Source organism: Marmota monax, unplaced genomic scaffold (genome assembly GCF_021218885.2).
Source record: "Marmota monax isolate L192 unplaced genomic scaffold, Marmota_monax_Labrador192_F-V1.1 WCK01_AAM20220418_F8-fsc00120, whole genome shotgun sequence".
Taxonomy (NCBI): Eukaryota; Metazoa; Chordata; class Mammalia; order Rodentia; family Sciuridae; genus Marmota; species Marmota monax.
The window spans coordinates 5509137-5527501 of record NW_026694424.1 but is presented as its reverse complement, the minus strand read 5'-3'; the positions used below and the strand labels follow the sequence as shown (position 1 = coordinate 5527501).

Here is an 18365-nt window from a genome sequence, read left to right as displayed (position 1 = left end):
ATTTTAAGAAGTAAAAACTAGGCAGTTAAAAAGCCAAGTAGCTTTACGAATGGAAGTGAGGAAAGTTCCCATCTTTTGCTCAAAGCTAGGAGTTCAAAACCTAGAACCAATTCAGTTTTCTGAATTAATTTCTTAATAGACTATTCAGTCTTTATAATTCTTAAAAATTCATAAAACTCCCATAAAACAATTGCCAGCTCTTTCACTGACCTCATTTCTATGATCCTCTAAAGAAATAAATACCATTCTCCTCTGGGCTTTATGGTCCTCAGAAGATGAGGCACATGGCCCATCAGTTAAGCTTGCACATGAGTCTATTCCCCTAACCAGACACTGGGGAAAGCACGACCCTGTGAGGGGTGTGGGCAGAGCCTCTCACAGTTGAAGAGACTGTGCTCTGCCCAGGCTCCTGGACTCACCACTCACACACTGTCTCCAAGCAGGGCACAGCACAACACCTGCACAACCTGGTGGCCTTTCCTAGCAGCTCTGCCTGGGTCTAAAGTTGGGAAATCAAAAGGTTAAACTGCTTCTCCCTCTTATTAGCTTCATGATTTCATGTTTCATGATATTTCTGAATCAGAGCCCAGAAGAAACAGTGTATATAAAGCTATGTAAATCATTCAGACATGTACAGGTACATACAACAGAGCATTATACAGAAATGATATATGAGAAAGGTCTTGGTGAGCTTGATACATTACAAAAAAAAATAAAGGCATTTTATTATTGCTATGTGAAACTCTATATACAAGCACCTAAGTCATTTTTCATAAATATTATATACAATTAAAGTGAAATATAAAGCATACTTAATTTTAGGTTTCCATGTATGTACATTAGCTAAAGGATAAAAATGGGGAGATTCTGCTCTTTATTTAAGAATCTACTACCTAAATAATAACTTCCGGTTTTATTGTAACTCACTGAAACCAAATGAAAACCACCTTACATTAGTAAAGTTTAAAATGCTCAATAGTGATTTTGAAATGTAAGATCTGACTTAAAAAAAAATAATATAAGAAAATCTTAATGCATGGCCAGAAGCTTAAAATAAGTACATTAAGTGGCAAGACAGCCTTTTGGAGATTAACATGGATAGAGAACAGCCCCTGGGAGCAGGCCCCAGGGAAAACACAGCAGAGCAAATGGGGACCTGGTTTTTGGCTTCGTTTCCCCCACCAGCCAGTGACTGAATTCAGAGAGTACCTGACTCTCCCTGCCGCAGTGCATTAATAGGAACAGTAACACTGACGTTTTAAGAGAGCTTTACCATGAAAAAATACTTTCACATATTATCTGTTAGGATTCTCCTCTGCAATCTAGTCTTCAAATTGTGCTCTGAAGAGCCAAAAGGATTCCTATAACCATAGGGACCCCTGCAGGAAGCAAAGATATTGAAAGGGGCTTTAGGAGCCCAGCACCAGTTTCACCAAAGCCAATCCATGGTTACCTGCTTATAGATTAATACTCTGCATAAAATATCCTTTGAAAGAATGGTTCTAATTCCAGGAAAAAAAAAACCTGGAATTTTCTTCCAGGCTCTATGAGTCTCATTTTTAAAAACTCAAAATGCATGGCTATGCAACCATTTGTAAGCTGGTTGTTGTATTCAAGATGTTAGGTTAGTTTTCAGAAGAAATCAGTCTTCTCAGAAATTCTCTTGAGTAACTTTCACTTTCATTATTTTACTTTTCTGTGTTGTTTAAATTTCTAAAGGTACCTACGACTTACTTTCAAAAATAGAAAACAAATAATTAAAACAATATTAGTTTTGCCAAAAAAAAAAGAGTCATCTCTCTCTTTAAAAAAATTAAAAATAAAAATAAATTATCTTAGGCAAAAGGGAATTCAGGGTGACTATAGTTTGTTGTTTTTCTTTGTTTTGTATTTTGGTTTTTCTTGTTTTGTTTTTTGTCCTAACAAGACACTTTTAATAATGACAGAGAATAACGTGGCTATTATTAATCTGAGACAGTGGAAGTAAATTGAACAAAGAGGCACACACAGCTCTCCCATGGAAAATAGATGTGAAAACGACACTGTGGTAAAAACAGAGTGAAAACAACCTTGCAAGTGACACACAGGGGTCCTTGCTTGGACAGCTAGCTGCCATGGTGACCGAGGAGGGACCACAGTATCTGTTTTCTCATCTACAATTTCCATCTGGTTGAGCTCCAGATAAGTGGGAGACAGAGACAAATTCTCTACTCCATCAGCCCTGTTTAGTATGAATGACTGAAAATTATAGAGAGAAAGTTAATTACAGCAGTTTGGCTAATTGAAAGCTTTCTAAAACTAATGAGTCTTGCTTAATAGAGAGCTTGAAGCTCAGCAGTCAGAATGGGCTCAGGCACTGCACAGCAGATGAGATGATTCTGAGCAGGAAAAGAAAGAGTGGTGCTCCTACTCCACCAAACACCCAGGACCGGAGGGACAGGGTCTTCATGGTTGAGGTGCTAAGGAACCTAATGAGATGGATTCTGTTTGCAAAGCCTGCTTTACTATCCCTCTAATCACACCTAGAAATTTACTGTATGGTTTATTAACTTGTATGCCAAATAATAAAGAGGTTCTCTGGATAACGTGGCATTTTCTAAGAGGACGCAGACCACGAATCTTCCCTACTTTATAGTGGTAACACCAGAGTTGGCACAAAAACACAGTGAGTAGGCCTCATCCTATGGTAAAGACTTCAGCTGTTCTGGCTCCTGGGAAAGAATCTTCAAACCTTGGAGAGAACCTTGGAATTTGCTGAATAATAGGAATATCTTTGTTCTTCAAACAAACTCCTCACACGGTGAAAAAACTATGTAAGCCCTCAAATTTTGAGCTGAACAGACCAACCATGGGATTACAAGGTTGGGATTTTAAGCCACGTGTCAATTGAACTGGGAGGGAAGGGGACTTGAAATTTGAACTCAGTCATGGGGCCAGTTATTCAATCAAGCATGCCCCCGTAATGAGACCCCAATAAAAACTCAGGACAAGGAAGTTCTAGTGAACTTCTTTCATGGTTGATGATATATATGATGTGCCCAGAAGGTAATGCATCCTGAGGACAAGGAAGGCTTGCATTTGAGACCTTCTTAAACTTTGCCTTATAAACCTTTTCCTTTGGCTCTATTGACATTTATTCTTTATATTTAACAAAAAAAAAACTGTAAGAATAGTGCTTTCCTAAGTTCTGTAAGTCATGCTAGTAAATTATCAACACTGAAGGTGTCATGGGACAACCAAACAAGTAGATACTTGGGCAGAAGTCTGGGTGGCCTGTGAGCCCCTGAGCTTGTGGCTGGTGTCTGCAGTAGAGCAGTCTTGGGAGAGACTATGCCCTTAACCCCTGAGGTCTGCACTAACTCTGGATAGTTGCTATCAAATTTATTTTGTAGGCTTAAAGATTTACTACAGTCTCAGAAGTGTTGATAGCTAAATAATTACGTTACATGATGAAAAAGATCACATTTTGATTTTTTAAAACTTCATCCTTAAATAAGGTTACAATTATAGCCTTTAAACAGAGTATTGTCCTAAAGTAAAGCTAACAAAAGTTCTTTAAATGTAAAGCAGTATCAATAAAATATGTACTAGGTAGCACCTAGCCAGCCTAGGATAATTTAATGTGCTGCTCCCCAAACACAACAATACCACTGCCAAGTCTATAACTCAGGGTTGACCTTTCAAACAGACCTTCCCACTGAGACTCTGTATAAATGGTATTCATTTGATAGAAGGCTAGCCAGTACTGGAAACTCCCATCTCCAGCAGAAGAGTATGATGAAGTTGACAGTCTAATTTAGAAATTTAATCAATGGTCTCAGCGTATTGGCACTCTGCTGTCACCAATTGAATTAAGTGATGGAAAGTCATGATTTAGCCATGCCCTTAACAATTTTCATTGCTCTGATATTTTCATTGCAGTAACTAAAGAACAACAAAGTTCATCAAAAGCAAGGTTCTTTAAGTTTGGATTCCCCTAAATATTCCCTTTCTATGTGTAATTTGTGAAGACTGTCTTTGTGATAACATATTAATATTCTTACAAAAATATGTGTGATAGTTTGCAAATGATTAAAGCAGAAGCTGACTTTCAGAACTTCCTCCTTAGTTTCAATAAAATCTTATACAATTTTAGACCAGGATAAAAATTAAAAAAAAAAAAAAGTCAGACAATGCAAACCCAGGTCAGTCCTAGCAGTTTCTGTCACTCTTATGATATGATATGATATGATATGATATGATATGATATGATATATGATATACAATATGATATATAACATTTCATCTGCTAAAATTCTAAAATACCTTGTTGGAATTGACTATGGAAACCATGGTAGGATGTTAAGTCAGGTAATAACAAAACAAAAGTATCAATTTAGGAAACAGAGTTTGGGAGAATGGAAGAGAATTAGACTTGAACCAAAACAACTCAGGATTCCTCCATGCTGATGCCCTGGGGTGGATTATGGAGAATTAGATTTTGTAGAGGTGAACAGGGAACATGAAGAAAAATGAAGAACTGTGTAAAGCATTTCTTCAGGTAAACTTACAGCCTTGGATTCAAGAAAGATTCATCAAAGATGTCTATGAATCTAAAGGCTAGAAAAATAGTAATAAACCTAGAAAAGCAGATTCTAGAGAGAGGAAGCAGGTTTATGTGGGAAGAATAAATGACATATTCTTCGTTTGGGGATTTTTCATTTTCACAGGCTTTTCTACATTGGTATTATAAACAGTATTGAGGACTATGGCAAATTATATAAACTCTATTTCTCCACAATGTAAGATTAGATATTACAATCTAGCTAGAGAATAGTTTTATTGCATTGAATGATAGAGATGATGGAAGACATATATAGGGGATATATATGGCGATGAAAATTCAGATGAGGTTCAGTGGGCACAGGCAGAAAGAGCAGATCTGAGCCTCCAAAACTCATTACAGATGTAATACAAGAGAGCCAATACCTGGAACATCAGTGGAGTGGTGGCAGAAGAAAAGTTCAGACTCTTGATCATGTGACTTTCAGGATCATATTTTGACATAAATCCTTTGATTATGACAGTCTTGGCTGTTCCTTGTTCACCAATTAATAGTACAGCCTAAAACAAAAGGAGTTGAGAAAGAAGTGAAAGGAAATAAAAGGATGATTATGGGTTGAATCTAGTCCCCCCCCCAATCCTCAAAATTCACATGTAGAAGCCTTCATCTCCTATGTCCCAGAATATGACCATATCTGGAGATAGAGACTCTCAAGAGATGTCTCAGATGACATGGCAAAATGAGGATGTTAGAGTGGCCTACTCCAATCCAATGAGTGTCCTCACAAGAAGAGGCCATGTGGACACATAAAGCAGTGGATACATGCACACAGAAAGTCATGGGAATACACAGAGAAAGTGCCATCTGCAAGCCAAGGAGAGAGGTCTCTGAGAAACCAATCCTGCCAACACCTTGATCCCACACTTCCAGTCTCCAGAAAAGTGAGAAAAACTGCTGTTGTCTAAGACGCCCAGGCCTTGCTGTTTTGTTACAGCAACCCCAAGGTCAACAATCAAAAAGGAAGGATTTCTCTTTGGAAAAAAAGTAAGTCGAAATTCACTTTCTCTCAACTAATACATGAGAAATGATTATGAACTAGGACTATTTAACTCTAATATTGTCCTGGGAAATAATAAAAAGTGTTCACTCATTTATACAATATTTTCATTTATTCTAAACAGTAAAAGAAACTGTAAAGAAATAATAATAAAAAAAGAGACAGAGAGACAAGGTGCAGAGGCAGGGAAGGTGGCAGAGTGGCCCTTTGTCCAAGTTTATTTATGCCAATTGCTTACATTAGGTCATTAGTACCATAACCACATTGTTGTTTAGAGTCTCCAGAAGGTTACTTATTCTGCAGTTACATTTCACAGTTACAATATGCAATGTCAGGAGCTTTGTGAAGTTCTCAAGAAGGTCCATTGTCTGAAGTTACTGTTAGGCAGGCAATTCCAGGAGCACCAGAGCTTGGTGAAACATTGTAGTTATCAAGCAAGCAAGTTCCTTTATTCCCAGGAGTTATGTGCCTAAGATTAAGGTCCAAGCTGATAAGACTCTAGCATGGAGGGCATTCCTATGCCTTTGCACAGAAACTTTCCTGGCACAAAGCATGCCACGGCCATGAAGTCATCAGGACCCCAATCCCAAACACAGAACCCCTACAAGAAACCATTCTAAAAGTAAATTCAGGCCAGGAGTGGTAATGCATGCCTGTAATCCCAGCGGTTGGGAGACTGAGGCAAGAGGATCTCGAGTTCAAAGCCAGCCTCAGCAATGGCAAGGTGCTAAGCAATTCAGTGAGACCCTGTCCCTAAATAAAATACAAAATAGAGCAGGGATGTGGCTCAGTGGTTGAGTGCCCCTGAGTTCAGTCCTAAGGAACCAAAAAAAAAAAAAAAGTAAATGAAGGATGCTTTAAGTTTTCAAGGGACCTTTTAAAAATATGCTATTTTCATGAAAAATAATTATGAACTAGGACTATTTTTTTAAACAAAAGTTGAAAAGCCATACCTTGCCCTGTTTAGCAATGGTTTTAATTAGAAAGTCAGTCCTCACGTTGTCAACATTTGGCACCAGGATGGAGCCATACTCTGGGTTAGTATCAGACGGATACACATATTCCTGGGTACGTGTGTTCCAGTGCATCCAGGTACCTGAGGTGAACAGAGAATGGTCACATTTTTCTAATAGTAATTTAACTCCTACCTGAAATTAGCAGACACCCTTGAACTCTCATGAGGACATCTTCCAAATATCCCATAAGATAAAGATCATTAAGATCAGAGATATCATACAAGTAATAGTTAGCTTAGTCAAAACTCCCATGGAACTATACCAAAGTGGTAATGTTAGCAACTATCTTAAAACCCTCTTTTACAAAATACATAGGTTTTCAAGAAAACCGTATGTAGAAATACAAATCAGAGAGTGCATGTGCCTGAAATCATTAATCATCTTAAAATGTCAGATCTCACTAGCTTTTATTAGGCAAAAGATCCTAGGATGCTATGTATATACATACATATAAAAGACATAATTGTATAAAAATGTGTCCTTCATCTATACATATACGCATGTGTAAATAATCTTAAAACATATGTAAATATGAACACCCATACTGAGTAAGAAACATTCTTCAGCCTTTGTGATTTTGACATAAATTGCTGATTATGCTGAGCGAATGGTTGAAATGGATCTGCTTGGGAGATCTTTGCAATTTTCCTTATTAAAAGTTCAGCGCGGAAATGTGCATTTAGAACACTAAGCAAACCTTTTTTAAGAGAAACAATAATGCGCCTTCTTTGCACATGAACCTTTCCATCTTAACTTTACTGCGGAGGGTTTCATTCCTGCTTTTAAAATATTTGGCAAGCTGCTCTTGATAAGCTGGAACTCACCATCCGGCGCCACGTAGTAGTCGAACATGCCGTCGCCGGGGCCCTCAGGTGGCAGCGGCAGCGCGGGCGGCCGGGCGCGCAGCCAGAGCTCCAGCCTGCGGCGCGCGTGCGGCTCCAGCGCGGCCCCCACGCTCCACATGAGCGCGAACACGAACAGCCGGCCCAGGTGCTCGGAGTCCAGCTCCCCGCCCTGCTCCTGGGGAGGCAAGAAGCACGCGGGTACTCGGTCACTCGGTTGTCAAACCAAAACTTGGCTCAGTGAAAACAGCGCACCTGGAAAGGGTCAGTGTTCCCTCCCCCAAGACAAGAACAAGGGAAAGATGAATACAGCCGGCGACAAATAAGGAACTTCTTTAGGAACACCCGGTTTTGTTTTTTTGTTGTTGTTTCTTTGGTTTTGTTGTTGTTGTTGTTGCTTTTTGTTTTTTAATAAATTAGGGATATTTTACTAGATGACTTTTATCAACCAGCAGCAAAATTGTAAATCCATGGCTTGCTTTTTGTGGGGAGTGAGGAGGTGGAGATATTAAAGAAAGAAGGAAGGGAGGAAGGGAGGAAGGAAGGAAATACAAAATAGGCGGATCCACATTTCAAACAGCCCCCCCCAACACACACACACACACACACACACACACACACACACACTGTAACCAAATCTACTCAAATATCATGTTCTCTACACAGTGTGGCTCAGTCAGTAGGAAAGAAATTCTCCCTGTAGTGGAACAGCGCACCTTCGGAGGGATCAGGCCCTGCAGCATGTCCACGCTCTGCCTGATCACGAAGGCCTCCAGCAGCTCCATCTTGTACTCCAAGTTCTGAATGCTGAAGCGGTACAGCTCTGAGAAAGACTCCGCGTACAGCTGGCGCAGCACTTGAGCTTCTTGAGGCGGGCGTTGCTTAAGAAATCCCTGTGAGTTCACAAATTAGTACATGAATGCAATCTATTAGCAACCAGAAAATGACCACTTGGGGACAAATGTCAATAATAATAATCATAATAATAGCAATTATATTAGCAATAATAATATCCAACAGCTATACTGCACTTAGGATGTGCCAGGTCTTGCTATAAACTATCACATATTAATTCATTTAATCTTCGATGCAACTCTGTGAGGTAGGAGCTATTATTATGCCCCTTTTACAGAAGAGGAAAGAAACCCAGACAGATCAAGCAATAGCTCAGCATCCCACAGTTGGTAGGTGGCTAGGCCAGAACTCAAACCCAGAGTGTGCATCCACACCACCAGCACTACACTACACAACCCGCCAGGCCTTGAGGCTAAGCTGGAGAAGCAGCCTTCAACTGATTCAAAAATATGCTAGAAGCAAATGAGGAGGCAGGTATCTTCATGGAAATAACTCAGAAGGGAAAGGAAATTTAAAAAAAAATGAGCAAAGGAAATTCACCCACATTTTTTAAATGGGAAGCAAAAATTTACCACAATTCCTCGTTTCTTTTAATTTTTTCAAGTTTAATCAATGAACAATACAGAAAAATACTGAAGTATATTCAAGAAAGTGGAAAAATTCAGCTATTTGGGGAACCCCACGCTAAGAAAGTACATGTCATTCATAAAACACCACTTGACAGGTAACATTTTGTTAAGATGAGGCAAGTTCTCTTCAGTCAAGAAAACAGCTCAATGCTCCAAGAAACAACAGAGGTCACTGAACAGAAGCAATAAAATTCCCATTCTGAATTATTCATTAATTCATGAATTTACCATGATTCCACCTCAACCAAAACATAACACTTTCTAGTTGATGGGACCAAAAACAGACATTCACTAGGACAGGTAACCAGCCTGCCTCCCTGCAGCTGAGGACACCCTGCTCCATGGTCTGCCTGCCGATAATTCTCTGGAGCCGGCCTGCACTGCTGTCAAGATTTTCAGTGTATTGCTGGTGAATCGCATTTCTTCCTAATCATGTCCAAGAGAAAATTTCCTTCTTTAAAAGCATAGCAAAATATTATTAGGTAGATATACCATCAATGTAAAGGTCTTAATCAGCCTCAATCTGTAGGGCCTATAATAGGAGCTTATTTTACAGCAGCAAACTCGAAATATTTATTACCTAGTACTTTAAAAATATTTTTCAAAAAACCCTTGTGAAATTGAAGTATTTGAGAAAAAGCACATAAATATCTTTTCACTCAGAGTTTACAACTACTGGAAATAATTAAAAAAAAAAACAGGAAGAAAGAAAGATCTATTTTGCTTTTAGAAACAAGAAGCCCTGGGTCTTCTCCCCCAGCGTTCTAATTTGGTAGACTGGGGATATGATAAATCATCTCTATTTTAAAAATCTGTCATTATTAATTACTTTTGCAAAACTAAAGAACTCTTGTTCTTTAGTTTCTTCCATGAACAGGTAATTTAATTGTAAAATATGAAATCTCTTGTAGTATCCTTAGTGACATAGTCAACCATGTCAACATCACTTTGCCATACACTCCACTCCTTCACATCTTAACACTCTCCAAATCTAAACCCCTTGCAACACAGAGTTGTATAACCTTAGGAAAGACATTAATAAAATAAATAAATAATAAATATAAAAATAAATAATAAATATAAAAATGAAAGTAAAAAAATATAGCGGCAATATAAAATAAATATCTCCTTTAAGAATTTTCCAATAAAATCATCTTCAAATATGTGTGTGTATAAATGAATATGATAAATTGGACCAAATACATCAAAAATGACTTGCTGCATGGTTTATCGAATAAACACCTTGCCTTACATTATAGGATTAATTAATAAAATATCTAATTATACCAAGTATTTTATTATTAATCTAATCCTAATTGGTATATTCTAGAGTGGACTGGTGATAATAAAATAATATACCTAAATCATGAAAGGAGAGAGATTATCTAAAATATCATTTCCAAATATAAACTTAAAACTAATGTTATAACTACTGAATCTCATAAAAATTCTTTATAGGCAATTTTAACAAATTGTCTTCAAGTTAATATTCTAAGATGGTTATTCCCAAACTTTATGTGAATGAGTACCTTTTAAAAATATCATGAATCCCTGAATGAAGTCAAATTAAATTTTACTTATTCAGTCCTCAGACAGAGTTTGGCAGGATTATTGATTCACTGTAGGCCTGGCAATTACCTGGAAATCATGGTTCTAAAGTGATTAGGAGAGTACTAAGGAGCCTGAGAGGGGCAATCAGGGCTTGAATGTCGCAGTGTATTCAAGGGTCTTCCATCAACATTAGCATAAAAAGGCAATTAGGCTGCCAGCTGCAGGAAAATCTGCACACACATCCAAAGAATGCTAAAGGGTCTGTTTTCCTTTGTAATTACACAAAAGAAGGAGTCAATCATACCTCAAGAATGGGACTCCAATCAAGGATAGAAGAACTCATGAAAACCATTCCATTTCTTGAGACAGTAGCCGGAGAAGCATTGTCAATGTTATGAGGTTCAAAAATGATCTTGCAATTTGGAGCCATAGGAATCCGATCGCCATTGGCAAGGGTTAGCGTTTTATTATCATCCAGAACGGAATTCAGATTTTCAATCCAGATAGCGTCGACTGGACCATCAAGAACTATCCAGATATGCTCCCCTAGAATGCCCCACCAGGGGGGAAAGCATACACACACATGTGCATATATACATAGCTATAGAGCTGGAAGAAGGACTGCAATTTGAAATAATTTCATTACTTTTAAATAAAGCTTTGATCCAAATGATTATTGTAGCGATTTTAGCACATTGGACTTCTACAGTTTTTTTTTATATATAGCAATTACATAAGGGTCCATAATCAAATTTAAAAAATCATTTATTCATTGGACACATACTCATTAAGCACCTTCCATGGGTCCGACCGCACCATCCTAGGGCCTGGGGATACTGAGGCAAATAAAACAACATCCTGCCTTCAAAGAGCTTTCAACTAAGGGTAGAAAAGACTGTCAAACAAATAAGTAGAGGAAAAAATATATAAGAAAAATTAAGCAGGTAAAAGGATTAGGGTGCCATTTTAGATAAGACAGTCAATGGAAGATTCCAGAAGGAAAATAAAGAATAGAAAGATCTAGGGATACGATATTCTCTCCAAAGAAGCTCATTTTCTCTTGTGATTTTATAGCAGAATCAGTATTTTTAAATTGACTGTACATAACTAAAAGTAACATTTTAAAAATATTCAATGAAAAGTTAGGATAGAATCACTTTATTCAATACTATCAAATTTTTCTTAACAGCTTTTTCCATCTATTTTTTTCTAAGATATCATAGGGATACAGAAATATTGTTTCAAAAACTATTCTTTCAAATTGGAGGTTTAAATATATGAATCAATAATTTCATTATTTCAACATTCACAGATATCAAACTGATTTATGACTTCTTAGTCTTGACTAATGTATTATATGGAGGATTCTATTGCTTTAATAATTCTATCCAGCCACCAAGGATTTTATTTAGAAGTGCATGTTAAAAATAATACTTGTAATTCATCTTCTACCTTTCTTAGCTCTCAGCGTTTTCCTCCAAAGGGTAGAAAATATTCCATCAGTCCAGTCATTTGTGGCCACATCAAGCCGACCAAACATCTGTGGGGCGGTAATTGCTTTGGGATTCATCCTCATTTCCCGGTGTGGTTTTCCACAATCTATAGCAAGTAAATCCAGATTTTAAACATCTCAGATGTGCAATGAACTGTCATTAAGCAACATAGCACAAAATTGTGGTGTAGCGTCAGCAAGTGCTCAAAATATGAAAAATGTAAAATTATATGGAAAAGATATGTCATGTGCATCCCAAGCTATCATAATTAGCCTCATTGTACTTTGTTGACTAAAGCACATTTTTATCTCTGTAAAGAAAACTACATATTGCTTAAGGGATTGAAAGGGTACCATTCGGGAATTATGAAGGTGCTACTATAATCTAGACCTTCTCTAAATTTCACAGCTCAGGGTATCTTCAGTTTGTAGCATATTAGATTAAATCTTGTGCCTGAAATATCAGCTAGAAAATGCCTCCACCTCTCTGTTATCAGCTTTAGTTTTCTGATACCTTTTCTTGCTTATCTTGGAAAAGATAAAATAAATGAATTTTGTATGCATCGAGGACTTTTGTGGCCATCTTCAAGAAATGCATTTGAATCTTTCAAATCCTCAAAGTACTTTTAAATGGGCTGGAAGTTTGCACATAAGGGACTGTAGTTAGTGAGTAGAAGAGTGAAGAAAATTGTTTAAAGTGTAAAATCATAAAAATAGATGCTGAAATATTACATAATTGTGTGAAGATCAGATAATACAACCATACCTAGATATGCACATGAGAAACGATATTACATTAAATCCCACTGTGATGGTTAATTTCTTTATGTCACTCTGACTGACCCCAGTGTGCCTAGATTAAACATTATTTCTGGGTCAATCTATGAATAAATGGTACCTTTTTAATCCCTTAACCAATATGCAATTCTGGATAGGAATAGCATTGGAATCTGTGGCCTCAGTAGATCTTCCTCCTGCGTATGTGTGGTTATCATCCAATCTGTTGAGGGCCCCCACAAAACAAAATGCAGAGGATAGAGGAAGACACCCTTTTTTCTTCTTTTTTTTTATTTTTTTTTATTGTTGGTTGTTCAAAACATCCCTTTTTCTTCTTGAGTACGCCTTTGAGCTAAGACAGTTCATCTCATCTTCTCCAGCCCTCAGAGTAAGATATGAGTCATTAGTTCCCCTTGATCTCTGGGACTAATTTACATCTCCAGCTTTCCCTGGCCTCTAGTTTGTAGATGGCAGATAGGGGGACTTCTTGGCCTCCTTCAGCACACAAGTCAATTACTCATTAGAAATCTATACACACATGTGAGTGTGTGTCCGTGTGTGTGTGTGTGTATCTGTGTGTGTGTGTCTGTCTGTCTGTCTTAGTGATCTGTTTCTCTGGAGAAAAGAGAAAGTTTTCCTGACTAAAACATGCAGTTAGGAAATTGGACAATATTTCTAATTTTTGCAAATCACAAAAACAACTTGGGCAATTCTTTCTGATATTTTATGGTGCTGAAGTTCAACAGAGCTGCCATTCAGCTTTAACAACTGATGACTTCCATAACATTCTGGCAACACCATATTCTTTCTTTCTTTCAAATCTCATCACACGTCACAAAAGGACAGCAAAATCTCACAGTGGGGCTAGGGTTGTGACTCAGTGGCAGAGCATTTGCCTAGCACGCGAGAGGCACTGGGTTCAATCCTCAGCACCACATGAAAAATATAAATACATAAAGTTCTTTTTTAAAAAAATCTTACAGTGTATGACACTTTCACAAAGGAAAAATTGGACTTGGTCTGTTGCACACAAAAAAAGAGAAACTATGGAGATTTATTTCATGATGGAACAGGTAGAATTTTTATCATTTTTATTAAGATGCCACCACATTCTCATAAGAGCACTCTAAGGAACAGTGCTTGACTTTTACAATGTTGATTAGATTAATTCCTCTTGCTTCTCCTAGCATCTCTTGACCTTCCTGGACTCCGCCTTGGTGTAGGCACCTCTTAATTGCTGTCACCTTCTTATGGACTCCAGATTGCCCCTGCTGCCCCTTATCTGCTCTTCCATGATCATCAGATGGCCTTCCACCCACAGGGTGATCATGCCTCTCCCCCGCTCGGTGGCTTCCCTTCACCTACAGAACAAAACTCCATGCTTAGTGTGAGTCACACAGCCCCTCATGCCACCCAGTGCCCTACCTGAGACCCATCTAAAAGCAGACCTGAAACAAGGACTTGGACTCTGGGAATTTCAGATGAAGGGATAGACAGACCAAGACAATAAATCAGAGAAGGCAATAAAAAGGTGCATTGAATAGGTCAAAGATAAAAAAAGAAAGACAAGAGGTGGGACACTTGCCATGGGGTCTTCTCCCATTGGTTGATAGAATGGCTGCCTCAGAAACATTATTTCCCACCAACCCTGACTTCTAGGCTGGGCTAGTTCCCTGCTTCAACGTCCTAAGGCTCAAAAGCTGGGAGACATTCTGAAGCTGGTGGGGGTCTGGAGGGCTCTCCAACACAGCTGCATCTACAGCAGGGGAGGGCCAAAGAGTGGCACTGGATGCCAGCTGCACCTTCCATACCTGCATAACCAGCTTCATCACCCACACTCCCACCCCATGAACAAAGGGCACTTCATCCACACCAAAGCACTTCCAGATGTCTCATGCTCTCTTCAGTCCTTCCTACCTGTAGACTCTTCTTTCTGCTAAAAATATCTTTATCCATCTGCTGCTCAAGCCTCAGATGAAGTAGCACCTGCTCTGTAAGACACTTAGCAAAGTGTCCAGTCTCCTTGGCCTCTGTTCACAGCATAATGTCCAAAGCTTGCTCATAGCAGTTCCTTGTTGAGTTATAGTTATCTATGCCTAGGTTTGTTCCCCCAGCCACAGTGCAGTCACCTTAAAAACAGAGGCATGCTTTCTCATACCTGTTTTCCTACTGCTAGTATACCTGGCAGAACTTCAAAGTCCAGAACATTAAAATTATGTGATGATCAAACCACAACTTTATCAGGGAACAAACACCCAGGTTGTGTAGTAGAAATTCTACCCCATTGTCCTCTGTCTTTTGGATAATTAAAATTTTCAGCAAGAAAAAATGTGTTACTGAGGATAACAAATGTTTTCCTTATGTCCCAAAACCAAGTGTTGGGTTAAGAAATAATCTAATAATTAATTCACCTTTGCAAGGATCGTCTCCAAAATCAATGATACCATGTGGACTACATAATTTAGATATATTATATACAGAGTATTCATACTGTTTAAAATTTAGCACTTAATTTTGTTCAAGTCATTACACCAGGTGCATTTACAAGTTTATTCTTAGCACAAAACAGCTTCACAACTATAACGAAAATACTGAGCATACTTTTCAGAGGGAAAACACAATTTTTAAAACTATAAAATCCCCAGACAGAATCTTAATAGCATACATGAAAAATCTCATGATAAACCTGGCAGGTGTGAGTTCTATTTTCGTGGAGGTAGGTGCTGGCTAGGAGCAGAGTCTGTTTCCATCTTAGAACATTCTGGCAGAGTTCTGATGCACAGAATTCACATCCTCCAACAATTGAGGGGACAGAGACTACATCCAACACACACAGGGACCTAAATTAAATACTGGCAAGCTCCAGCAGCCACCAACAATGCACCAGTATCTACACACTGCAGCTCCATGAGCTGACCCAAAACCCAACCAACACCTTTATCCTGTGGGATGACATGGAGCATTCCAACAGCCAAAGTTCTATGAAATTTTGGAAGTTGGCTCTTTCAGAGCTAAGGGCTGCTGATATATTTATAAATAATAATAAATATCTGATGAAAAACAGGGAGCAAAAAATAATCATAAACATGGCAATATCATTATCCTTAGAGGACCCAAGGTGAGTGGCTTAGAAAGAAGACAACTAGGGACACTGTGCTTGGCCTTGGCATTTGCCACTAGTGCATTTGTTCGTTTAACCCCACCAGATCTGATTCAAGTGGGGAGGCAGTTTATGATCAGGATGATTTTCCACACATCAGAGCTGAGACTGAAATTTTATTTTATTTATTGGGAAGTAGAATGCTGCATTATGTTTTCATTGGGAAGTAGCATGGTGTGTTGGGAAAGGTCTGCATTTTTGTGAGTGAGTCTTAACCTTAACTCTGAGTCCCATTGCTTACCATCCTTCTGACTTGGAGCATTTCCAAATTTGAGTCTTGGTATTTGTATAAAATGGGGATAATAATGGGCACCTCTCAAGATCATCATGAAAATCAAATGACATAGCATTTGTAAAACAAATAGCACTGTGAAAATGTCACGTTAAAAATGCTTCCTCTCTCTGGTCCATTAGTGTAATACATTATCTCTTTTTTTTTTTTTTTTTTTTTTTTTTTTTTTTTTATTGTGGGTTGTTCAAAACATTACAAATTTCTTGACATATCATATTCCACACTTTGATTCTAGTGGGTTATGAACTCCCACCTTCACCCCATACACAGATTGCAGATTCACATCAGTTACACATCCATTGATTTACAAATTGCCATACTAGTGTCTGTTGTGCTCCGCTGCCTTTCCCATCATCCACCCTCCCCCCTCCCCACCTCTCCCCTCCCCTCCCCTCCTCTCTCTCTACCCCCTCCACTGTATAACCCTGAGGGTCTCCTTCCATTACCGTGCAATTTACCTTCTCTCTCCCTTTCCCTCCCACCTCTCATCCCTGTTAAATGTTAATCTTCTTCTCCTGTTCTTCGTCCCTACTCTGTTCTTAGTTACTTTCCTTATATCAAAGAAGACATTTGGCATTTGTTTTTTAGGGATTGGCTAGCTTCACTTAGCATAATCTGCTCTAATGCCATCCATTTCCCTGTAAATTCTATGATTTTGTCATTTTTTAATGCAGAGTAATACTCCATTGTGTATAAATGCCACATTTTTTTTATCCATTCGTCTATTGAAGGGAATCTAGGTTGGTTCCACAGTCTTGCTATTGTGAACTGTGCTGCTATGAACATCGATGTAGCAGTGTCCCTGTAGCATGCTCTTTTTAGGTCTTTAGGGAATAGACCAAGAAGGGGAATAGCTGGGTCAAATGGTGGCTCCATTCCCAGCTTTCCAAGAAATCTCCATACTGCTTTCCAAATTGGCTGCACCAATCTGCAGTCCCACCAGCAATGTACAAGTGTACCCTTTTCCCCACATCCTCGCCAGCACTTGTTGTTGTTTGACTTCCTAATGGCTGCCAATCTTACTGGAGTGAGATGGTATCTTAGGGTGGTTTTGATTTGCATTTCTCTGACAGCTAGAGATGTTGAGCATTTTTTCATGTACTTGTTGATTGACTGTATGTCCTCCTCTGTGAAGTGTCTGTTCAGGTCCTTGGCCCATTTGTTGATTGGGTTGTTTGTTCTCTTATTGTCTAATTTTTTGAGTTCTTTGTATACTCTGGATATTAGGGCTCTATCTGAAGTGTGAGGAGTAAAGATTTGTTCCCAGGATGTAGGCTCCCTATTTACCTCTCTTATTGTTTCTTTTGCTGAGAAAAAACTTCTTAGTTTGAGTAAGTCCCATTTGTTGATTCTAGTTATTAACTTTTGTGCTATGGGTGTCCTATTGAGGAATTTGGAGCCCGACCCCACCGACTGTAGATCGTAGCCAACTTTTTCTTCTATCAGACGGCGCGTCTCTGATTTGATATCAAGTTCCTTGATCCATTTTGAATTCACTTTTGTGCATGGCGAGAGAAAGGGATTCAGTTTCATTTTGTTGCATATGGATTTCCAGTTTTCCCAGCACCATTTGTTGAAGATGCTATCCTTCCTCCATTGCATGCTTTTAGCCCCTTTATCAAATATAAGATAGTTGTAGTTTTGTGGATTGGTTTCTGTGTCCTCTATTCTGTACCATTGGTCCACACGCCTGTTTTGGTACCAGTACCATGCTGTTTTTGTTACTATTGCTCTGTAGTATAGTTTGAAGTCTGGTATCGCTATACCGCCTGATTCACACTTCTTGCTTAGCATTGTTTTTGCTATTCTGGGTCTTTTATTTTTCCATATGAATTTCATGATTGCTTTCTCTATTTCTACGAGAAATGCCATTGGGATTTTGATTGGCATTGCATTAAACCTATAGAGAACTTTTGGTAATATCGCCATTTTGATGATGTTAGTTCTGCCTATCCATGAACAGGGTATATTTTTCCATCTTCTAAGATCTTCTTCTATTTCTCTCTTTAGGGTTCTGTAGTTTTCATTGTATAAGTCTTTCACCTCTTTTGTTAGGTTGATTCCCAAGTATTTTATTTTTTTTGAAGATATTTTGAATGGAGTGGTTGTCCTCATTTCCATTTCAGAGGATTTGTCGCTGATATACAGGAA

At 38.4% G+C, this 18365-nt stretch overlaps 1 protein-coding gene across 4 annotated transcripts in view; it reads right to left on the bottom strand.

Moving 5' to 3' along the window:
* The window catches only part of Dnah5 (dynein axonemal heavy chain 5), a 283494-nt gene that overhangs the window by 103386 nt on the left and 161743 nt on the right, over positions 1-18365 (bottom strand). For all 4 annotated transcript variants that reach the window (XM_046468300.2, XM_058570742.1, XM_058570743.1 and 1 more), the window contains 6 exons: positions 11946-12092; positions 10798-11039; positions 8175-8351; positions 7441-7636; positions 6554-6696; positions 4969-5103 (listed from right to left, as the gene is read on the bottom strand). In XM_046468300.2, the coding sequence (XP_046324256.1) occupies positions 4969-5103; positions 6554-6696; positions 7441-7636; positions 8175-8351; positions 10798-11039; positions 11946-12092 (1040 nt within the window). The remainder of the gene's footprint in view (positions 1-4968; positions 5104-6553; positions 6697-7440; positions 7637-8174; positions 8352-10797; positions 11040-11945; positions 12093-18365) is intronic.